Source organism: Rhipicephalus microplus, chromosome 8 (genome assembly GCF_043290135.1).
Source record: "Rhipicephalus microplus isolate Deutch F79 chromosome 8, USDA_Rmic, whole genome shotgun sequence".
Taxonomy (NCBI): Eukaryota; Metazoa; Arthropoda; class Arachnida; order Ixodida; family Ixodidae; genus Rhipicephalus; species Rhipicephalus microplus.
The window spans coordinates 5,748,377-5,767,679 of NC_134707.1; the positions used below are offsets into that span (position 1 = coordinate 5,748,377).

At 46.0% G+C, this 19,303-nt stretch overlaps 2 protein-coding genes across 3 annotated transcripts; one reads left to right on the forward strand and one right to left on the reverse strand.

The window, feature by feature from the left end:
- Positions 1 to 3: 3 nt before the first annotated feature.
- Positions 4 to 1,295, reverse strand: Naxd (NAD(P)HX dehydratase). Its single transcript, XM_037416116.2, has one exon. It carries the CDS (start codon positions 1,113 to 1,115, stop codon positions 174 to 176), a length of 942 nt encoding a protein of 313 aa, XP_037272013.2. The 5' UTR covers positions 1,116 to 1,295; the 3' UTR covers positions 4 to 173.
- A 1,231-nt stretch (positions 1,296 to 2,526) lies between these two features.
- On the forward strand, positions 2,527 to 18,768 carry RhoGAP71E (Rho GTPase activating protein at 71E). 2 transcript variants are annotated; one of them, XM_075870841.1, is made up of 4 exons: positions 2,527 to 2,757; positions 9,859 to 10,052; positions 15,586 to 15,745; positions 15,975 to 18,768. In XM_075870841.1, exons 2-4 carry the CDS (start codon positions 9,861 to 9,863, stop codon positions 16,700 to 16,702), a joined length of 1,080 nt encoding a protein of 359 aa, XP_075726956.1. In that variant the 5' UTR covers positions 2,527 to 2,757; positions 9,859 to 9,860; the 3' UTR covers positions 16,703 to 18,768. The 2 variants fall into 2 exon arrangements, with proteins under 2 accessions (XP_075726956.1, XP_037272012.2); XM_037416115.2 differs by having other exon boundaries at positions 2,528 to 2,757; positions 9,849 to 10,052.
- The last annotated feature ends 535 nt before the right edge of the window (positions 18,769 to 19,303 follow it).

Genomic DNA, 19,303 nt, shown 5'->3' on the forward strand with positions numbered 1-19,303 from the left:
TACTCATCTTTGACAACAGCACGAATGTTGTCTTTATTGCGCCGAAGAATAAACTATTTGAAAACGGAAGGCAGAAATGAGCACATCCCCGAGAGAAACGGGCAGTCGTAGGATTTCAGTCCAGGGATGGCTTAGGTGAACCACTTTGTTCTTTGTTGCAGGAACTCCAGACCTCAATCGACTGGGAAGAGGGCGGAAAACGCGGTGCGGATCTCAGCGAGCATATCTGTCGTCAACGTGCTGCGTGCCATCTTCTGAAAGGCCAGCCGACTACATCGACGCACCAGCATAGAAGCACCCAGGGCTGCCAAAGCCGCCGGGGGCACCTGACCCGCAGAACCGTCACCAGCCGAAGCATCGGCAACATGACTCCAGAACATCATCGTGGCCGCGGCGCCGCTTACAATGTCGCCCTGTCCGCCACACCGTCTCGGACTACCTTGCTCGCGACAGGTTAGGCTAACACGTCCATCCGTGACCACGTCTTCGGCTCCTTTGGCCAGAACGGTGACATTGCCCAGACCACGCGCTAGCTGACGCGCGGCTTCCATGCGGTCCGACACCACGGCCCTGACTCCAAGCACGGCATTGCACAGCAGCTCCAGTTCCGCCGCGTTGGGGGTGAGCAGCGCTCTCTGATAGCCGCGCAGCATGTCCGGATCCCGCGCCACGAAGTGAAGTCCGTCGGCATCCACGACCAGGGGCAGGGATAGGGACCGCGCCTTCGCCACCACCGTCTTGACCAGGCCGCCCGTGTCCTCAGCGCGTCCGAGTCCGGGCCCGATCACGAGAGCGTGCATTCGCGGCAGCAGATCCAAGACTCGCTGCGCGGCCGCGTCGGGCCCTCCGGTCTCTGGGAACGGCATGACCATGAGCTCCGGGCCGTACGACTTGATCGCCGGCGCGGCGCTGGACGGGCACAGGACGTAGGCCAGGTCGGCGCCCGTTCGCAGTGCCGCCATGCCGGCGAAGTACGGCGCTCCGGTGAAGTCTACCGAGCCTCCAAGGATGCCAATGCGGCCTGCCTGACCCTTGTGGCGTTCGGAACAGAGCGGAGGAATGATCGCGCACACGAGCCTCTGCTCGGCGCTCACGCTTTCGGGAACCGCAGCCATGGCGAGCGATGCAATGAACGATTATTTGCGCTTACCAGCTGCTGCTCTCGCAGTGATCGCGTATTTCACGCATGAGCGCGGCACACACGGTGATCACTGGCCGCACGCAATATTTTTACCGGTGTTCATAGGGAACCCAAATAGCCGGGAAAACCACAGAACACCTACATACTCGGCACCTTCGTAGATACTGCGGAGTCTACAAACAGAACAGACACATTCAAGAATGCGCACTAAGAACACTGCTTAGAACACCCGCCACGCAAAATAGCGCTCTATTCGCATTACCAAGCAATGCCTCCTCTATTTAGATGCATGCCGCGTGAGAACAAAAAGAGCTGCCGTGGCTGCCACACCACAGAACACCTATACACTGCCACACTTTTTCCCTCCTTTATTTTTGATTGGATAGACAGATGAATTGATATGTCTGTACCCTTTAGATCAGGCGGCGGCTATAACGTCACCTAGCCGTAATACTTATTGAACCAAGAACTAGATTTATCTTTTTTTCCCTTCAATCGTTAAGTTGAGGACTGGTACTTTGCAGTGAAGCGTCTAAATTTCCTTGGTGCCTTGACTTTAGCCAGCAATCAGATGACCTCCTTCTAGTTAATTCTACCCGCCTAAAGTCTATTTTGCCTTCCCTGTCCCTAAACCCCAGTGCTTTGAAAAACTCTGCGAAGCCCTTTACAGAACATTATGAAGTGTTCGGCAGATTCCTGTTCCTCTCCACACGCACTGCATACCGTGTCTACCTCTTCGTATTTGGCCCATTTTGTCTTGGTTCGCAATACTCCCGTCCTGGCCTCAAACAGTAGAGAACTACCCCGAGTAGTATCATAGATCTTTTCCTTGGCAATTTCCTGCTTAAAAGTTCGGTAGATTTCTAGTGCAGACTTCTTGATCATGCCAATTCTCCACATGTCGGTCTTCGTTTTCTTCACCTTCTTCTTAACTGATAGTTCTTTTTGGTTTGGCCCTCTGCTGTTGTCTAAGTATTTACCCATCAATTTTCTGGTTCGCTTCCTTCATTTTGTATTGACATTCTTCATGTGCGAATAGCTGAAAACCTTCCTAGCCCAACACTCCTTCCCTATTTCTATCAATCGCTTCTCAAGTTTGCTAGCTTCCCTGCCCTCAAATTATGTTCATACAATATCACCTTGTGCTCCCTGATTTGGTGTATTCCCGTGAGCTCCTAAAGCAAGCCTACCTATTCCACGTTGCTTAATTTCTAATCTTGCTTGATCTCATGCTCAAAACCGCATTGTCAGGTGACGCTGCGAGCCGCGCTGCCTGTCGGCGTCGACATGGAGTGCGTCGCTCTTCGCTCTTTAGTCAACACACTGTTTCATTCTAGTACATTGTGCACTATGTTTTCAATACTGCAGACCACGCTTTATCGGTTGGCAACGTATGACTCGTGTCACGTGACGAGCTTATGGCTGCTTTCGGCGCTGTGGGCTTCGTTGTTGGCGTCAGTGTTCCTTCAAAAGTCTCGTTCGGGCTACAAGAGTGTCGGTGCAGCGGCAGGGCCCGCTGCTTGACCGCTCAACCAGTTGCATGAGCGTACTGCATCATCGGTCACTGCGCGCGACGCTCAGCATGCCCGGAGACTGTCAGCCAGGTTGAGTCGCAGGTGAGCCCAAGCTGCTACGTGAACTGTTGGAATCTTAACGCACATGCTGGGTTGCTGAAGGCAGCGTTCTTGTTTTAAAGAATAGCTGTTGTGTTGATGCAGGCGACGAATGGGTAAATGGGTACTGAATAGAGTCGCGCGATACTAGCACGGTGCCCATTTCGCGCGGTTGCGTTCGGTGAATGCGTGGCTCGTTAACTTGAGTCTCTGACCCGTAGTTGCTGTTGCGCATTTGAAAACTTGCTGCCTCTCTTATGAGATCGCGTCTCCACCTTGACAAACTAGACGGATGATCGAGGTAGTCGCTTAACGCTAGAAGTGACTGCCTGATCGAACGCGCTGTTGACAGGCAGGCTGCGAAATCGTGACCCTGCAACAACCTGCGTGGTACAAATCGCACGTGCACGTATTCGCTTGTCGATGGTGCAGATAGAAACATTGGTGCGGTCATTCTATATATGTCGTGTGAAGTCGTCTCGCGTAAACGAGCATTATTACAGATCATGTCGTTGAAAACATAGCCAAATATCTCATTGATGGCGTGTTCCTGCGGTCAGGGTGCACGGTGATAGCCTGGTTAATCGTCAGAGTAGAGCGATATTTGGGATAAGGCGGTGTTCGCGTGACTAACTAGGGTCGCTACTGTTTGGTGACAGATAAGATGTGCGCTTCCGTGTCGCGCATGTCTCGTGTTCTCCCAGCTTCAGCTGTCGACGTCCAAGTTGCATGTTGTCGGAGCAGATCGCGACAGGCGTGTTTTTGCGAGTAGTGGATTCGAACGAGGACTTGGTGATCGAGAATAGCTAGTCTATTACCACGGAAATTTCTCGGCAGTGCCATTTAAAAGTATTCGTTTCTTTGAAATGTTAAAATTCACACATTAAGGATGGTTCGCTGTGATGTATCCATTACATATTTAGCAATTTATACTGTTGTTGACACTGTTACTGTGCAACGAACTGGTTTAACCTCTTCAAGGTGATCGTATTTGCGTCTGTTCAAGGCTCAATCAATTAAGAGTGCAATTGGACCATTTGTTGTTCTGTGCATTTATTTATAAGAACAATGCACAAAAACGTGTAGCTCAAGTTTTTTTTTTGTTAAACGTATATGTAATATAGCTTGTGCATAATTATGTTAGTGATACCATTCCAAATGGCACCAATATTAACGCAACTTGTTATTTTATCTCATATTTTTGTTGAAATGGTTTGCAAATCAATCGGTCTGTATATTAGGTTTCACAAATGAAATAGGATATTGGTATGAAGCCATCTATTATTTGTCTACCTTACATGGTTACTGACCAGGCGAGTGCCCGCATAGGAACATTGAAGGTTGATTAGCTCAACATCATGCATTTAGGAATGGTTAATTTGTTTGAAATAAAATTATTTTATCAGGCATGTTGGATAGGTTGCTATGCAACTCGAGTACAAAAGGTGCAGAGTCAAAAAAATCACGAGGACATTGAAAGCTTGGCATTATATTAAGTGCACTTCACCTCTGGTGTCATTTGCACGCTGTCACATGGGAAAACGCACTTGTCGACGAGCGCGTTTACCAAACTTGCTTCCCCACGATGGAGTGCCTCGATAGCAGTGGCCCGAGAATAAATAAGATATTATTCAAAACGGAGCTACTAGCATCTTTTAAACTATCATTTTTGTTATTAGGAATATTCTTATGCATTAAAATGCATAATAAAAAACATGATATTCTCACTCTCGGGCAGTTAGAAGTCATGACCACCAGGGTCCGCCAGTGCACATTGTGCAATGGCTGCATTTGTAGTTAAGTTTATTTTAAGGGCTGCTTATAGGTATATCACATTAATATGCAAAAGACATAACCAGAAACAACAATTATCTGTTTTGGAATATAAGTACCCATTGCCATTAACATCATTTACAATGTACACTTCTCTTTCTTGTGTAGCAGCGCATCCACAAAGCGACATTCTTGGGCCGTAAGTGCACTCGCTCAAGATGATGTCAAGTTTGCGGCTGTGACCAGGGTAATATGCTAGCCCACTGCAGTAGCTCAGTAACCATGACAGTGGGTTGCTTAGCTGAAGGGCTAGGGTTTCATTTTCAGCAATCCTGGTCAAGTATTGATGCAAGGGTTCTTGATGCACTTTTGATTTAGATGCGTGTTGAAGAACACTGACCCGTCAAAAGGAATGACGAGTTCCTTTCAACGGTGGTGCGTTGCAACCATATTGTGATTATGGCACGAAAAGTCGCGTTTGTTGAACTTGTTGTTCAATGTGTTCTGTTGCGTTTGCACGTGTTCATATATTCACTTGTTTGGCATGATTTAGCGATAGTTGTCAGCGATAGCTGTCAGCATCATGACGCCTGCACTTCATTGGGCCACCAGATTGATTCAGTGTTGCTTGTTTCAATTGACATACATCACAAGACAACTCAATATTATTCATGCCTGACTTAATGTCACGGTTTCATTCATGAGCATTGGTAAAGCCTAGAAAGCACCGGATGGCTTTTTATGTTTAAGACTTCTGGGAGTCAAACACTTTAGATGTAATCTAGAATGCAGTTGAAAGGGTAGTGTGTGTCTCCGTTGTTTGTGACCAGTGTCTACTGTAGCACTAATAAACATGAATATAAACTTGTGGCATGTAGATGAGGTGTGGAATTACTGTGTGTGAAAGTTGATGTGCAGAAGTATTCATGTAGTACACTTCTGATGTTTTCTTGGAAGAAAACCTGGAGTGTTAATCACAAAGACTATTGGAAGCCTAGGTTTTTTCTTCTTTGAACTTGTTGTGTGCCTTTCACAACATTACTTTTTTTAGGCCACATTTTTACTTAACAGTCTATGTTGACCTGTGATGCTCGTTTCAGGCTGGTAGCTATATCAATTCCTTTTCTCATGCTAGTGTCTTTTTGTGCTTCAGAATTCGACCATAGCTAAAGCAATAGTCCACTGATATTATATATCAAATCTGCTAGCCATGAGCAGTGGATAAGACTATAGACCTATTCCATGTTTGTAAACAGGGGTAGGCGCCGTTGGCATACCGAGGGGCTTGTGGCGACGTTGCAGCACGTGGGCTCTGCCCACTCTAAAGCTCGCCATTGCCTTCTATGATCACATGACAACTAGCACAGCAGCTGCAATGCTGCCTCTGAGCACAGCACGCCAATGGAGCATAGCATCCGTTAGTGTGAAAGGCTTCAATGACGTGCTTTGCTCGGAGCATGGAGGAAGAAATATTCGAGAGGTGAAACTCCCATTTGAACGGATGTCGACAGAGGTCCAGGTGACGTCGCATAAAACACAGAAATAACAAGCCCCGATGGATACATTTCAGTTGGCCCGCATAAGGCCGCAACCACGAAAAGAGAACGCTACAGGACGAGTGCGGCCGAACGTGCTCCGTGTTTTTTACTTAATGACTGCGGCGTAGTGCGAGTAACGCGCGCGACTGGTTGGTTCGGAAATTACAATGGCGGCAATTTCTTTTTTTTTGCTGCTAGATACCTCCAGCATGAATTGGCTCTGCAACAGTGTGATATTATCTGGCCACATCAAGGAGCAGAGTTTCCTTGGCCAGGAGGCAGCTTTGCTGTTGCTGTGCCAATTAGTCACATGATCATAGAGGGCAGTGGCAAACACTGGGCTGTAAGGTCCCTAGATAAAACAAGTTTTCAAGGTAGGGACATTTTTTCCTTTCCTTCTCGCTTATGTTCCTGGAGCGCCCTCTAGAACGTTCAAAACTTTCATACAAAAGCGAATGTTTGGATTCAGTTGCTACGGTGAGGCTGTGTAAATGAAACGAAATGGAAGGAAATGATCATAGAATAAATGGTTACCTATGTGAACATAAACAGTACAACACAAGAGCTAGCGGTACTTGCGTTACTCAACTGGCAACATTGTGCAGCTCAATATTTTACACCACTAGCCATGGCGTCCCGCGTTGCACATTGTAGTTTGTCCAGTTTATAGTGAACTAGAATATGATTCTAGTTCACTATAGTCTAGTTATAATTAGTCCAGCTCTCCGAATGAGTTTTCTTCGTGCTGTTACACAGTGAACGCACTTCTTGCTGGATCCTGTCAGTGATCTCAGGGTGTAACGTAACGAGTGATTACAGCCGGCTTGTGCACACGCAAGGAAAAACCATGGTCAGACTGGTACAAATGCTTGACTAGCACCACTGCGATGAGGTTTTTTTTTGAATGTGACCATTTCGGCAATCGTGATGCCAGGCGATTCTGGTGCAGTGCACAGAACTTCCTGAAAAGTGAGACTTCTTCTGGTGAGGTGTCCTGAAGCAGCACGTTTCGACTTATTTATACTGCATTCTAGAGAAAGTGGCTTGAACTGGTCAAGCATGAAATATTCCTGAAGGTGCGTTGATTACACACGCCAGCTGCTCTGTATATGTGCATATGTACAAGTACTTGTAACAACTGGCATGCACTAGACGCGCATTAGACGCGTGTTTGGCATTTCAATAAAAATCGATAAACGTGCTCGCTTCGCAGATCCGCGTCGACGTCGAAGTTGCACGAAAGCGTTCGCATAAAATGTTTCATAGCCACACCTCACAGTGTGCTTCATCTAGGATAGCACGAGGTAAATTGTAGAGAGCGAAACCGTTTTATGTTGTTTTACGGCAACCCAGCATTGTTGAAAAACGCCGATGTTGCGTTGAGCGAGCACTGCGAAAAAATCTTGGCCGACTTGGCGCACACTGAAATGCTCGTCCTCTTCAGTTTATGTCCTGGCTATGATTTTGTCTTTGGTCATGGCGAGAATCCGGCTGGAGCCATTTGGGCATGCGCACTCGGTTTGAACCTTTTGCATAATAATGAATAACACCACCAGCCATTTGCAAGACCACAAGGAATGTACCAATTATACATGCGGATGATAGAGAAAAGGAGGGGTAAGCGAGAGAGTGAGAAGGACAGCTCAAGAACAATGAGTGACGCTACCTTGAAAACTTGTTTCATATAGGGAGCTTACTGGGCTGGGCAGAGCCTACGCGCCATGATGTGGCTACAAGTGTTTCAGTATGCCGACGCCGCCTGCCCCTTTTTACAAACATGATATAGGTCTACGTATGGATCCAGGTTAAGAAGGCAGGAGAGGCCCCACCCGGACGACTGAAGCGCAGCAGCCAATTGGCTCCATAACCGACCGTCTTGTTCATGGTGCCAGTCTAGCGTGGATTAACGCCACTCAGTGGTGCATCTTAGAAGTGTGGCAGCTTGGGCTAGTTGGTACGGCATGACGATAGTTATATTGTGTCCTTCTTGTCTCTGTGTCGTCGTTTTGTTCTCGCGCTATAACTATCGTCAGTGGTGCAGGCTTGTTTGCATCAGTTTTTGAGGTGGAAATGACGCATGGCTTCTGAAAGCGCAAAAAAAAAAATATTAATAAGGGGACCCTAAAGCTTCGCTTTTAGGATAACGTGATAGCGACATCCTGTTCCTCGTGGGTACGTTAAACACTTAGTGCATGAAACCTTTTCGAATTTGCTATGCACCCGCAACGGGGCTTTAAGGGAATAGGCACAGTAGCATGTGTGCCTTTTGTAGAGGGGTACCGGCTTTCAACCACGGCGACATTATGATTATCAAATATTCATACGCCCGTTGGCAATGGACGTTTGTACCGCGCATTATTACTGCAATATTTCATGTTGCATTGTGAAGCTTGTATACAGGACGCATGTGTTTGTGAAGCATGAAAGCTACTTTCACTGCATTTCCAAGCAGAGGAAGTTCTTTTCACTGTTTTCACAAGGAGGGGCATGACCGGGTGGTAGAACATCCACTTGCCACTCAAACGACCCGGGTTCGATCCCCACTTGGACCCAAACAACCCTGGTTCGGTATCCACTCTGCTCCAGGATTATTTATTTTATTTGCATCATTCTCGATTTATCGGTCACAGACAAGAATGTGATTTTTCGCTCACAACCAACAACACCGACGCCGGAATTTCTGCGAATTGAACTCTTTAACGCTATCGCATTAATATCCACACCATGGAAGATTGCAGGACAAGCACTGTGCTGAGATGAAGAGGGACTGTTAGGTTTTCGTTAGCACACCATTAATCACACTGGCAGAAAAGGAGCTGCAATTTTGAGAACCCATGATGCAGTTGCGCTTCCACATATGTTGATGCTCTAGGTGGGGACTATGTGATAACTTAAAAAAAAGTTTTTTTTCTTGTACTTGCATTCTTGGCATATTTTAACTTAAGTGGATGCTCTTCTGTGATAGTATATCTTTTTATGCCTCTTTTTTGTTCTTATGTTCTTTAGCTATTAATGCAGCTATTCTTTTTTTGGGGGAGCTACACCTATTTACATAGTGTTATCTCACACGCAAATCATAGTCTAAAGTAGCGCTTAACTTGTGTTGTTCTTTTGTCGCTCGTGTCGTTGTGTGGTATCTGAAGCTATGTATCGTATTGACTATCCTGAACCTAGTGCTCCCTAAGCAGATTATGCTGGTTTGAAATGCGGTCGAGTAAGACATGTTGTTTGGTGAGTTGGTTAACGTCAACAATAAACTTCAACTGTTTATTCGAAAGAACGGGCCACCAGATTACAAGTCTCTGCGCATGCGTGCATCAAAATCGGTAAACACTCACTCGCACATCAAGAAGCTGCAGCTCGTTTTGTTAAAGTGAAGCAGACGTATCACTAATGCAACACATGCCTCTCTTCTTAATATGAAATGCCTCTAATGTGCTAATGTGTTCTGTTGTTACTTCTGTCGATTATCTTGATCTCATGGAGCCGAGGATCACACCTGCAGGCTATTATACAGTGCGCAGGCAAGTGCGCATTTCCTTTATTCTTCAAAGATAATTCATGCTCCTGGGCTCGATCGTTGACACAGCGTCCAGTTTGATCCACATAGAGTTGAGGTTTAGCACCCTACCTTTCTGCTCCCTCCCTACCGATTTTTTTTCTGATCGATGTTTTTCAAGTTTGCGCTAGTATGTGTCTCTTTGTCTGCTTCTAAACGTTCAACTATAGCCTAGTAGAGCATTGCTGCAAAGTGCTGGCCTTCATCGAGCCCTGCTGTGACAGGTGACTGCAGGCATGTCCACGTGGGCGCGCCGTGTCCATCGGGGTGCCACCAGCCTGAGCCAGGCGGTGACCTCGTGCGGCGGTGGCCAGGCTCCGTCTTCCCGCCTGGAACGAGTAAAGTTTGGAGTACCCCTGGAGCAGCTCTGCAAGGACAGCAGTGACTTGCCTGCACCGCTGCTCGTGCTCATGCTGCGCCTCAACAAGGTGCCTTGCTCACTCTTCTCTTGCAGCAGATCTCTATAGGCCACAACTCTCTTATTGATTTGTCTTGGTGTCTGACTGGATTCCCAGAGAAGCAAAAGGGGGACACAGAAAGTTAAGTTGGCCGATCAGAATAAAAAGTTCGCAAGTATAACCTAGTAGCAGAAACCACTAGACTGGGTTCATTGGCGAGTCATGGTAGAGGCCTTTGCCCTGCAGTGGGTGCAGTCAGGCTGCTGCTGCTGCTGCTGATGATGATGTGCAATAAAGCCTCTAGTGCGCTTTACAAAATAGTGGAATAGCTCATTCCTATATCACACAGGCGTTTGTAAGGTCTCCCGACTGTTACTGTCACTTATTGTTTATTTGGACTCGACGGGGACCACTGAAAAGTCTAGAGTTATCTAGAGGTGGGGGGGGGGGGTGAGAGAGAAAAAAACAACAGAAAAGAGCACCTACATTAGCCCAGTAGCCAGCAAAACTTGTCAATGCATGTCTGCCCACAAGCACGATCACAGACGACCGACTAGGCCTGCGTTTAAGCTCGTGTTTCACTAATCGTAAATTATAGCACTGTTACAGCCTGCTCTAAATCCACATTGGATAATAGCGATGTGGGTGGCACTTCATCGCTGTCACTGTTCCTCTGCGCTAGTTCGGGGACTTGACAGACCATCGCATCATCGCCCAACTCGGCTGTAACTCCCGAGCAACCCCTGATCGAGGTCGGCCGCCTTCAATCTGGTGCATAATTGCGGCTGTTTTCGCCATCGTCGGTGTCTTGTAGTTGCAACGTTTCTTCGTTAGCATTGATGGCTCAAATGGAATTGGCGGAGTCAGAGCCATTTCAGCAGATTAGGCACCGCTTGTCAAGCTACAAATGAGAGAGCGAGGTGCAAACGTAAGTGGCAGATCAGGCCTAGCCACTGAAACAACTGATCAGCAAACTCTTAAATGCCCAGAGGGAACAATGTCAGGTTAGTTCACTCTGCAGCGCTTGTTTTCCACGTTTTCATTTTCCGTTTTTCATGTTTTCTTTGTCTGTTATGTATGCACGGGGATTTCGAACGTCACACCGAGCTGACTCCGAGTGTGCCTTGGCTTGTGGTTTGGCTGTGGTAGCCATTGAATAGATACTCGGCTGGCTGAAGTCGAAAAACGATCATTACGTGTTGCCAAAACACATAGCCTTTGCGATCAGCAATTGTAATTTCTGCATTATATTGGCATGATCTCTAGCTGAAGCCAGTGCAATCATGCAACCTTTCAGTGCTTGCAACCTAGAAAAAATGTTAACATCAAGGACAGCTAGTGAGGTGCGTTCGACGCCGCACTGGCCGCACCCATTCAGCCTGTTGGTGTCCGAAAAATCGAATGGCGTGCCACGGGGCGTCCAACTTTTTGTGTCATGAGTTCACATTACTTCAAAGTGACGAGTGGCGGTGCCACAAAGGTATCTGAATAAATGGGCATGTCTGAATCTCCAGCTTCCAAAGAAACTGTCGGCGAATGTAGTCTGTTGACCCGCTAATCAAGCAAGAGCTGCTACAACGAGACGTCTTGTAGGCAGTCAATAGAATCAACGAATCAACTTTAAGAATAAAGTTTGATAGCCATCAAACAACAGAGGCAGTGACAGTGTGTACATGCCCTCTCTTTCACTGTGTGCTTGTGCTCATAGTTAGAGAGAGAGAGAGAGAGAGAAAAGAACTTTATTAGAAAATCAGTGATTTGTGTCGGGCATTGCCTGTTGCCTCTAGTCGTCGGCCAGAGTCTCTTGAAACACGATAGAAGCAAGGGCTTGACTGATGCTATCTTGCTGGACGTTGTGTCCGGGCTGCAGAGCAGGGCCTCCCAGGAATATAGAATGTGTGAACCGTCATTCTGACTCGGACATTTCCACACCATGTGGACCAAATTTGCTGCTTCACGGTTCGAAAAAAGTTATCTCCCCAGTATGCTTTCAAAGCAGTGCACATGAGCATTGTGAATTATTTAATAAAGTATTTTCACCACTTGAAATGTGCACAAGTTCTCAACAACAATGATGTGCTTGTCTTCTTTGTAATTGACGTACTGTCTCACTAGCAGCAGGTTTGCTGACAAAATACTTGCGAAGCAAATATGCATTCATAAGGACGTATGAGCAATTTGTTGAAATATTTGGGATATTCATGCTTTTAAGTGGATTTATATCATTGAACTCTTTTCTTACAACAACCATTGGGCATTGATAGCATGTTATCGATGTTTTCAATTGCCACTTTTGAGACATTCCATGCATTAACAAACACACTATGCCATCCATCATTAACAAGAGAAAACGAGAGAAACTGTAGTTCTATTCTTTATGTAGTTTTATCTTTTTCCTCGCGTAGCCTTGATGTTTGAACACGCTATAGAATTATGTAATTGTGAAAAACTGAAAGTGAAAATGATGACCGATAGATTCAATGTGCATTCATTTTAAAAGATTTCAGGTCTTGGTGCTTTAGTGTGCTCGCAGCTAATTTTGTCAATTGAACCCTTTAATGCCTGAATTGTGAAACTGCTGAATAAAATAAAAATTGTTCTCATTTTTCAGCTTCTATAGCAACCTTCAAATAATTCTACAGTTAAATTAAATAGCAACGTTCAAATAATTCTACAGTTAAATTACATAAATTGCTACTTTAATGCTTACTTTCACGGATGTCACGAATTCTCCATGTGCCACACAAGAGATGAAGTTGCAACAAAAAAGGTGCTTGAGATCAACGTAACATGTCGTATGCCACCTTTTGGGTTCGTACCTACCAAATAAAGAAAATTATTCAACATAGAGTTTGCGTCACACAGGTGAGAAAGAATGAACAAGTGAGAGCTGTTGCACGCACTTCGCACTCTCAGTCATCAGCTACAAAACAATTGGCTTTAGCATAAAATATCCGAGACTAGATGGCTCTAAATGTTTTATGATTTTTTATGAGTTTTATGAGTATGTCGTGAATTCGTGACGCTCGGCAATAAAGGGTTCATAAGCAGCGGCGAGTGAGGATGCTGCTTTTTGGCTGGGCTTTGACTAAGAGAGCAGTGATGATTTAGACCAGCCCAGAACATTGGTCAGCTTCCCTTTCTGCTTCGGACCACCTCAATTTGTGTTTCAGCGCCAGCCTGCCAGGATGGACATTTGCATAACTGTAAGAAATGCAAGTGGGGCTAGAAAACAAAGCAGAAAACAAGAGTTCATTGCAAGACATGCAACGTTGCACAATGCTTTGCATCGAAAAACTGCTTTGCTGCATGACTAGCCCAATCGTTGTGCTTGCATTAAGATCTTTGTTTGGGAAGTTCTGTTCAAAGGAAAAGTTGGAATTTTTTAGATGGTGCCCATCAGATGGCAGTACATTTTGTATATTATGATTTCCGTTATTTATTTTTTATCTTAAGAGCTAAAAATCCGTCTTTCACAAACTGTTCTGTTTCGTTTCACAATCTTCAACGTGGCAATTTTTATCACTTGCATTCTCCTTTTCATTCACGTCTTCACAAAATACTAGGTGTAGCAGTTCCTTCACCCAATAAAATATAATGAAATCTACAAAAAGCACCTATCTACCCTGTGTCAGGGAAAGGGTTACTTGACACGAAAATGAGAATAAAGAGCTGCAGTGCCACACAACTTTTGCGATGAATGCCTGAACCACTCAATGGCTGTTCAAAGCTGACGTGTAGCAGCCGTGGTGTTTCGATGGCCATGGACTACGTGACCTTCCCAAAGTGCCTGTGTGGCACAGGTATGACTCCCTCGAGAGCATCTGGGGTTTTTCAATTTAATGCTTCAGATGTGTATTTCAAGCACCGAGCTGATAAAACCATAATGCCCTCTAGAAAGTGGTGGAAGAAGTAATGTGTTTAAGTCGTGAAAACAAGTCAATACTTGCTTTGTTGTGTTAGTCTAGTTGATGTGCTGCGTTGGCACAGTCATCTATCGCTATAGTCGGATACAACTGAAGAATTCTGGAGAGGCCCCAGCTTGATCACCGAAGCACGTTGGTTGATTGTCTGTGTGACCGAAAAAAAAATATTCTCGCTACAAAACGGTTGTTGTGCTTCTAAAATGCGTATTTCTCAGTGTAATTCAGGCCTAGTATCTTAAAGACCAGGTAAGTGAAGATAATGGGACCAGAGTGCTTCAGAACATTTGTCAGCTGCCAGCTTGTAATAAGTTCACATGCTACGTGATGCCAAACAGGCTGATTGTGTTCCACACTTGCTGCCATGGCTACAGGCGGCACTGGCTGATGCTCCCACGTTTGATGCTCATACATAGCCCATAAAGTGGCCGGGGGGGGGGGGGGGGGGATAGCTAGCTGCTGTGGTAGCTCAGTTGATAGAGCATCGGACACATCATTTGAAAGTCACAGGTTCGGTCCCTGGCCACGGCAAGTGATCTTTTCGTCCACTTTTCTCTCTTCACATTTATATTACAATTACTTCTAATAACATCCCCTATACTTGGCATGATTGTCTGTTAGATGTGTCTAACAAAGAAAATGAGCCCTTGAATGGACACTTCTTTCCTTCATCCATAGTGAGGGTCTCGTTCTGACGGACCTGGTGCCTTCAGGTAGTATACGAGGAATCATTGGTCAGCTGCCAGCTCGTAACAAGTTAACGTGTTATGTGGCACCAAACAGACTGATGAAGTGTGTTCCACGCTCGCCGCCATAGCTACAGGCAGCACTGACTGACGCTTCCACGTTTAATGCACAAATATACCCCATAAAGTGAAGGGGGGTATAGCCGCCGTGGTAGCTCAGTTGGTAGAGCATTGGACGTGTTATTCCAAGGCTGTAGGTTCATTCCTTGCCCACGACAAGTTACCTTTTGGTCCACTTTTTCGTCTTCACATTTACATTACAATTACTTCTTGTAACATCCTCATCCTCTGTACTTTCCTTGGCATGATTGTCTATTAAACCTCATTAATATTGAGGCATATGAGGTGTATCATAAGCATACAACAGTTTTGTGCACATTATAATGCTATAATGAGTTTCGTAGCTTTGATGAAGGCCAGGCATCCACAGCTGATGCAAAATGTCTCATTTCGGTGCACAGGCAGCTATCTTCTTCTTGGGCGGAATCACCGACTGACCGGCACATGACGTCAGTTCAGTATGCGTGCCCCCTTGGTGTGGGCTCTTGTTCTTCCGCCTTTGATGTGTGAAGTGCCACGGAATTATAAAGCGGTTGGAAGGTTGGAAGGATCTCTCTCTCTTTTTTTTTTACTGATAAACAACTTTAGTGTTGTTCTGTTCAGCCATGGTTTTGTGTTCACTTGGTGCTTTTCTCTTTTAATGCACACAATATTATCTGTTTTTCCTCCCCCAGCTAAAAGGGGCAGAAGGAGCAAGTGTGCATAATAATCAATCTACACCGAGCAGCTCCTGTGTGAATGTATAAATGTTACCTCATTATTTCTTGTTCGACGCTTTCTCATCACTCCAAGGCTTATTTGAAATGAATTGGATTTGGTCATTTGCATGTGCAGGAGGCTCCCCGCAAGAAAGATGTCTTCCGGGCACCGGGACACCAGGGTAATGCACGCAAGCTTGCGCAATTCTTACACCAGGGTCGACTGGTGAACCTGGACAACTTTTCTGTACACACCATGGCATCAGTATTGAAGCGCTTTCTGCGAAAACTTCCTGGTAAGTGTTCTGCTTGCTCCATCTTGGCAACTCGCCAAAGCATGACATCATCAGTTGTCATCATAATGGTTTTAGCAAAGTTGAGTCAAGTAATTGGGGCAGCTGGCCACATTGAAGTATTGTTTTCATTGTAGGCTCCATGTAAGGCTTGACTGATTTGTATATTTTCATTGGTATTTTATGGCAAGTCATTTGTGTGCCTCAGGTTTCGTGGTGTTTTTCCCGGCAGGGGGTGTGTTTGGTGCTGAGCTAGAGGCCCAATTGTTGGTGGCGCTAGACCAGCCAGGTGGCCTGGAGGAGCGACGCGAGCGGGTCCAGAATTTGCTTGCACAGCTGCCACTGCCTGCGCAGCGGCTGCTGGTGCTGCTCTTCGGCACGTTCCGTCTCGTCGCCTCGGACCTGAGCCGCACCGGCATGACGGCCGAAGCGCTAGGTGTCAGCGTGGCACCTTCCTTCTTTCGAACCTGCACGGGCAAAGTGGCACGCATGGAGGATGTGGCCCGATTCCGCGCTGCCAGCCGAGCTACGCGCTTTCTCATCGACAACTTTGGCGTGAGCAACCTGTTTGGTCGGCATAACTATGAGTACTACGCACGTCTGACGGGACGCGTACTTCGTGTCGAGGAGGACTGGATCTTTGCTTTCCGGTACCCGCCAGACTCGCTGGTGCCACGCAAAACGTCGCTTGAGGCCGAGCGTTCTTGGCTGCAGGCTGAAGCGCAGCGCTGGGGGCTGCATCAGTCCGCGCCCGCGCTGGCGGAGCTGCATGTCGACGAGGCGACTGCATCGTCATCGTGTCCCTTGGAGCGCCAGCAGGCCCAGAGGTTGCGTACCCGCTCTGAGTGGTTTCTAGGTGGCAAAGAGAACGATGGCCCACCAGTCGTATCTGAGCAAGACTGTACGGAACTGGATGTGCGCACGTTTCATGTCACGCTCACGTACCAGCCGCGGATCTGACAAGGGCCTTCACCCCGCCACCTGGACGAAGCAGGACCCTCTGGCGGTGATGGCGTTGTCCCTTCTTCAGTTGGTGCCATTGCGAGCAGCTCTGGCAGTTGCTGTCCCGCAGGTGTGAGTCTTTCCAGTGCGTCCCCTGTGTGACTGCCAGTGTTGCTTGCTTCTGTGAATGAACTTCCCTGGACTTAATGACTGAGGCCGTTGCCAGTATTTTTTACAACCGGGCTTGTCTTTACTTAAACTCTCAAAATTATACTGTGGATAAGATAGAACATGTACAGACCATGACCTATTCTACTCCTGGCCTGCCCAGACAGCCCCTCTCTAGTGCCCACGCCAAGTTTGTTTCTTCTGCCGCTAGGGCCGTAACTTAGGAGCGCTGTGGCGCTAGTCAGCACCTGTTCGCTGACGTCACCTTCAGTGTTCGTGGTCATGTTTTGGCCAACAGAGCACTAATATTGCGTAATTATTATGCACTAATGAAAAATAGTTTGGAAACAAATATTTCAAAAGTCATTCAGAAATTCTTTGCAATTAAATGGACGCAACATCACATATGCTGTCCTACACTATGCAAGTCTACGGGTTCTCACATTTGTCCACCAGTGTGCAATAAAGTTTTTGTCACACTGAACAGCATACTTGACCAGTCATCTAAGTGAAAAAATAGTCACATATATGCCGGCTGTTCATCATGGAATGCAGCCGTTCTTACTCTAGCGCCGTCCAAACAGCCGTAAAGTAGCAGACGAACAGGTTATAGGTAGCGCCTCCAACGGTGAGAAGTTGAACCGAAGCGGGGACACTCGCTCCCATAGGAACCCGGCTATCTGGGCTGGTCACTTGTACAGTAGGTCATGGTATGGACACTTACAACGATCTGTATTTCTTGTCTGCAGCACACTTTTTGAAGTTTATATGTGTACTAAGAACTTGCCCGATTTGACGCACTGTTCAGCCTGAGGCACATAGACTCCGTTTGGGGGCATCTTTGTTCACACGTGTTGCAAGGTTCGTTGTCAATGTTGTCTCAAGAGGTTGAGAGGCGTGTTCTGCGCGCGTCTTGACCATTGGCTGTTGAGAAAATTGGAGTACTTTATCGTTATCATTTTCAGCCAGCGCTATTTGTTCCTTTAGCTGAAAATGATTGTGGAGGATGTGAAACTCCGGGGGAAGGTGACATGATGTGGCCAACTCTTGTAAGCCACCTTGCCTGGTTCCTGTTACCGTTTTGGTGTCACCAGCATATTGCTAATTATATGATAACTTCAGTAGTTGGATTCAACATTGTTAAGAGAGGATCTGTCTTGTTTTTTTTTCTCCGCGGTTGGTATTGATTCAGGTGGACCAAGAAGGGGTTGGTAATGGAGGAAGCAGTCTTAACAGTTGCTTAAGATGAGAACAGTGCAAAGAAGTGAGAGTGTCAAAGCACTGCTTTCACCCTAACCTGCTCATATCTACGAGCCGACCCACAAACTAAACACAATTTCACAAGCGAGCTTTCCTTCTTTAGGCCCATGTTGGCTCGATTTAAGGTTGTTAGTTTTCTCACTTTCAGTTCATTGTGTGAAGTGCATATTCCAAAGATACAACTCTGGTCTTTTTACTACTCATTTTAGTGTTTGTGTCACAGTTTGTTCTCGGGCGAAATGATGAAAGGTTGTTCACACATTTTTTTTGACATTGTCACTGCATCTGCCAAAATTCACATGTGCGTCACAGCCAGAAGCCGTGCACCTTATCTCATTTTGGTAGTGGTGGTGGTTGTGCTGTGCTGGAAAAAAAAGTGTGGCAGACTTGACTGTTGCTATCTGGGTTGTGAAAAAGATGTACATTAATTTATTTCCCCAATGTCGTTCATTTTCCACCGCCGATGTTCATTTATAGTGCAGAACCCGCATAAGTTCACATAGCAGGTATGTTTTACAACTCTCCATGTTTTTTTGCATTTGTTGGCATTTAGTTTGCATGCACATTGAAACATGCACAGCCATTTTCTGAATGATGTCTTGAGGATGCAACGCCTTCTTGTGCATCCTTATTAAAGTTTATACACAAGAAAGAAAGCTGTGTTGTGGTTTGTTGCAGACATCCTTCAAGGCAGTGTTGATGTCTTTCCTCGTACCCTGCACACCTAACATATTTGAGATGTCGTATTGCTTATGACACGAATGTTGGACAAGTGGACATTAACCTCAAGAGCTAATTCAATATGTTGCAGTTCAAGAATGAGATTGTTTACCACAGCTTCCGAAAATGCTCTGTAGACCAAGCTGATGTAGTGTTTTGTGGTCCACTAAACTTCTGTGAATAGCATGTTCTCATTAGTACAAATCACTCTTACAATTTGGCTCATTATCGAGAATCGGCAATCAAGGTTAAAAGTAAGCTTCTCCACTTTCAAGTGGAGCCTTGGGTACTTAAGCCAACCTTTGACTACTTTGATAAACTGCTTCGTAAGCTAGAGTAGACTAAGCGAGAAATAATCACCAAATCAAGGGATGCCATAAGTATATGTGCATGCAAACTGAAGCATTGGAAAGATCAGTCCACTGCTGTTGAGATAATGTGCTCAAAATTGTGCCATTGATATCAAAAAGC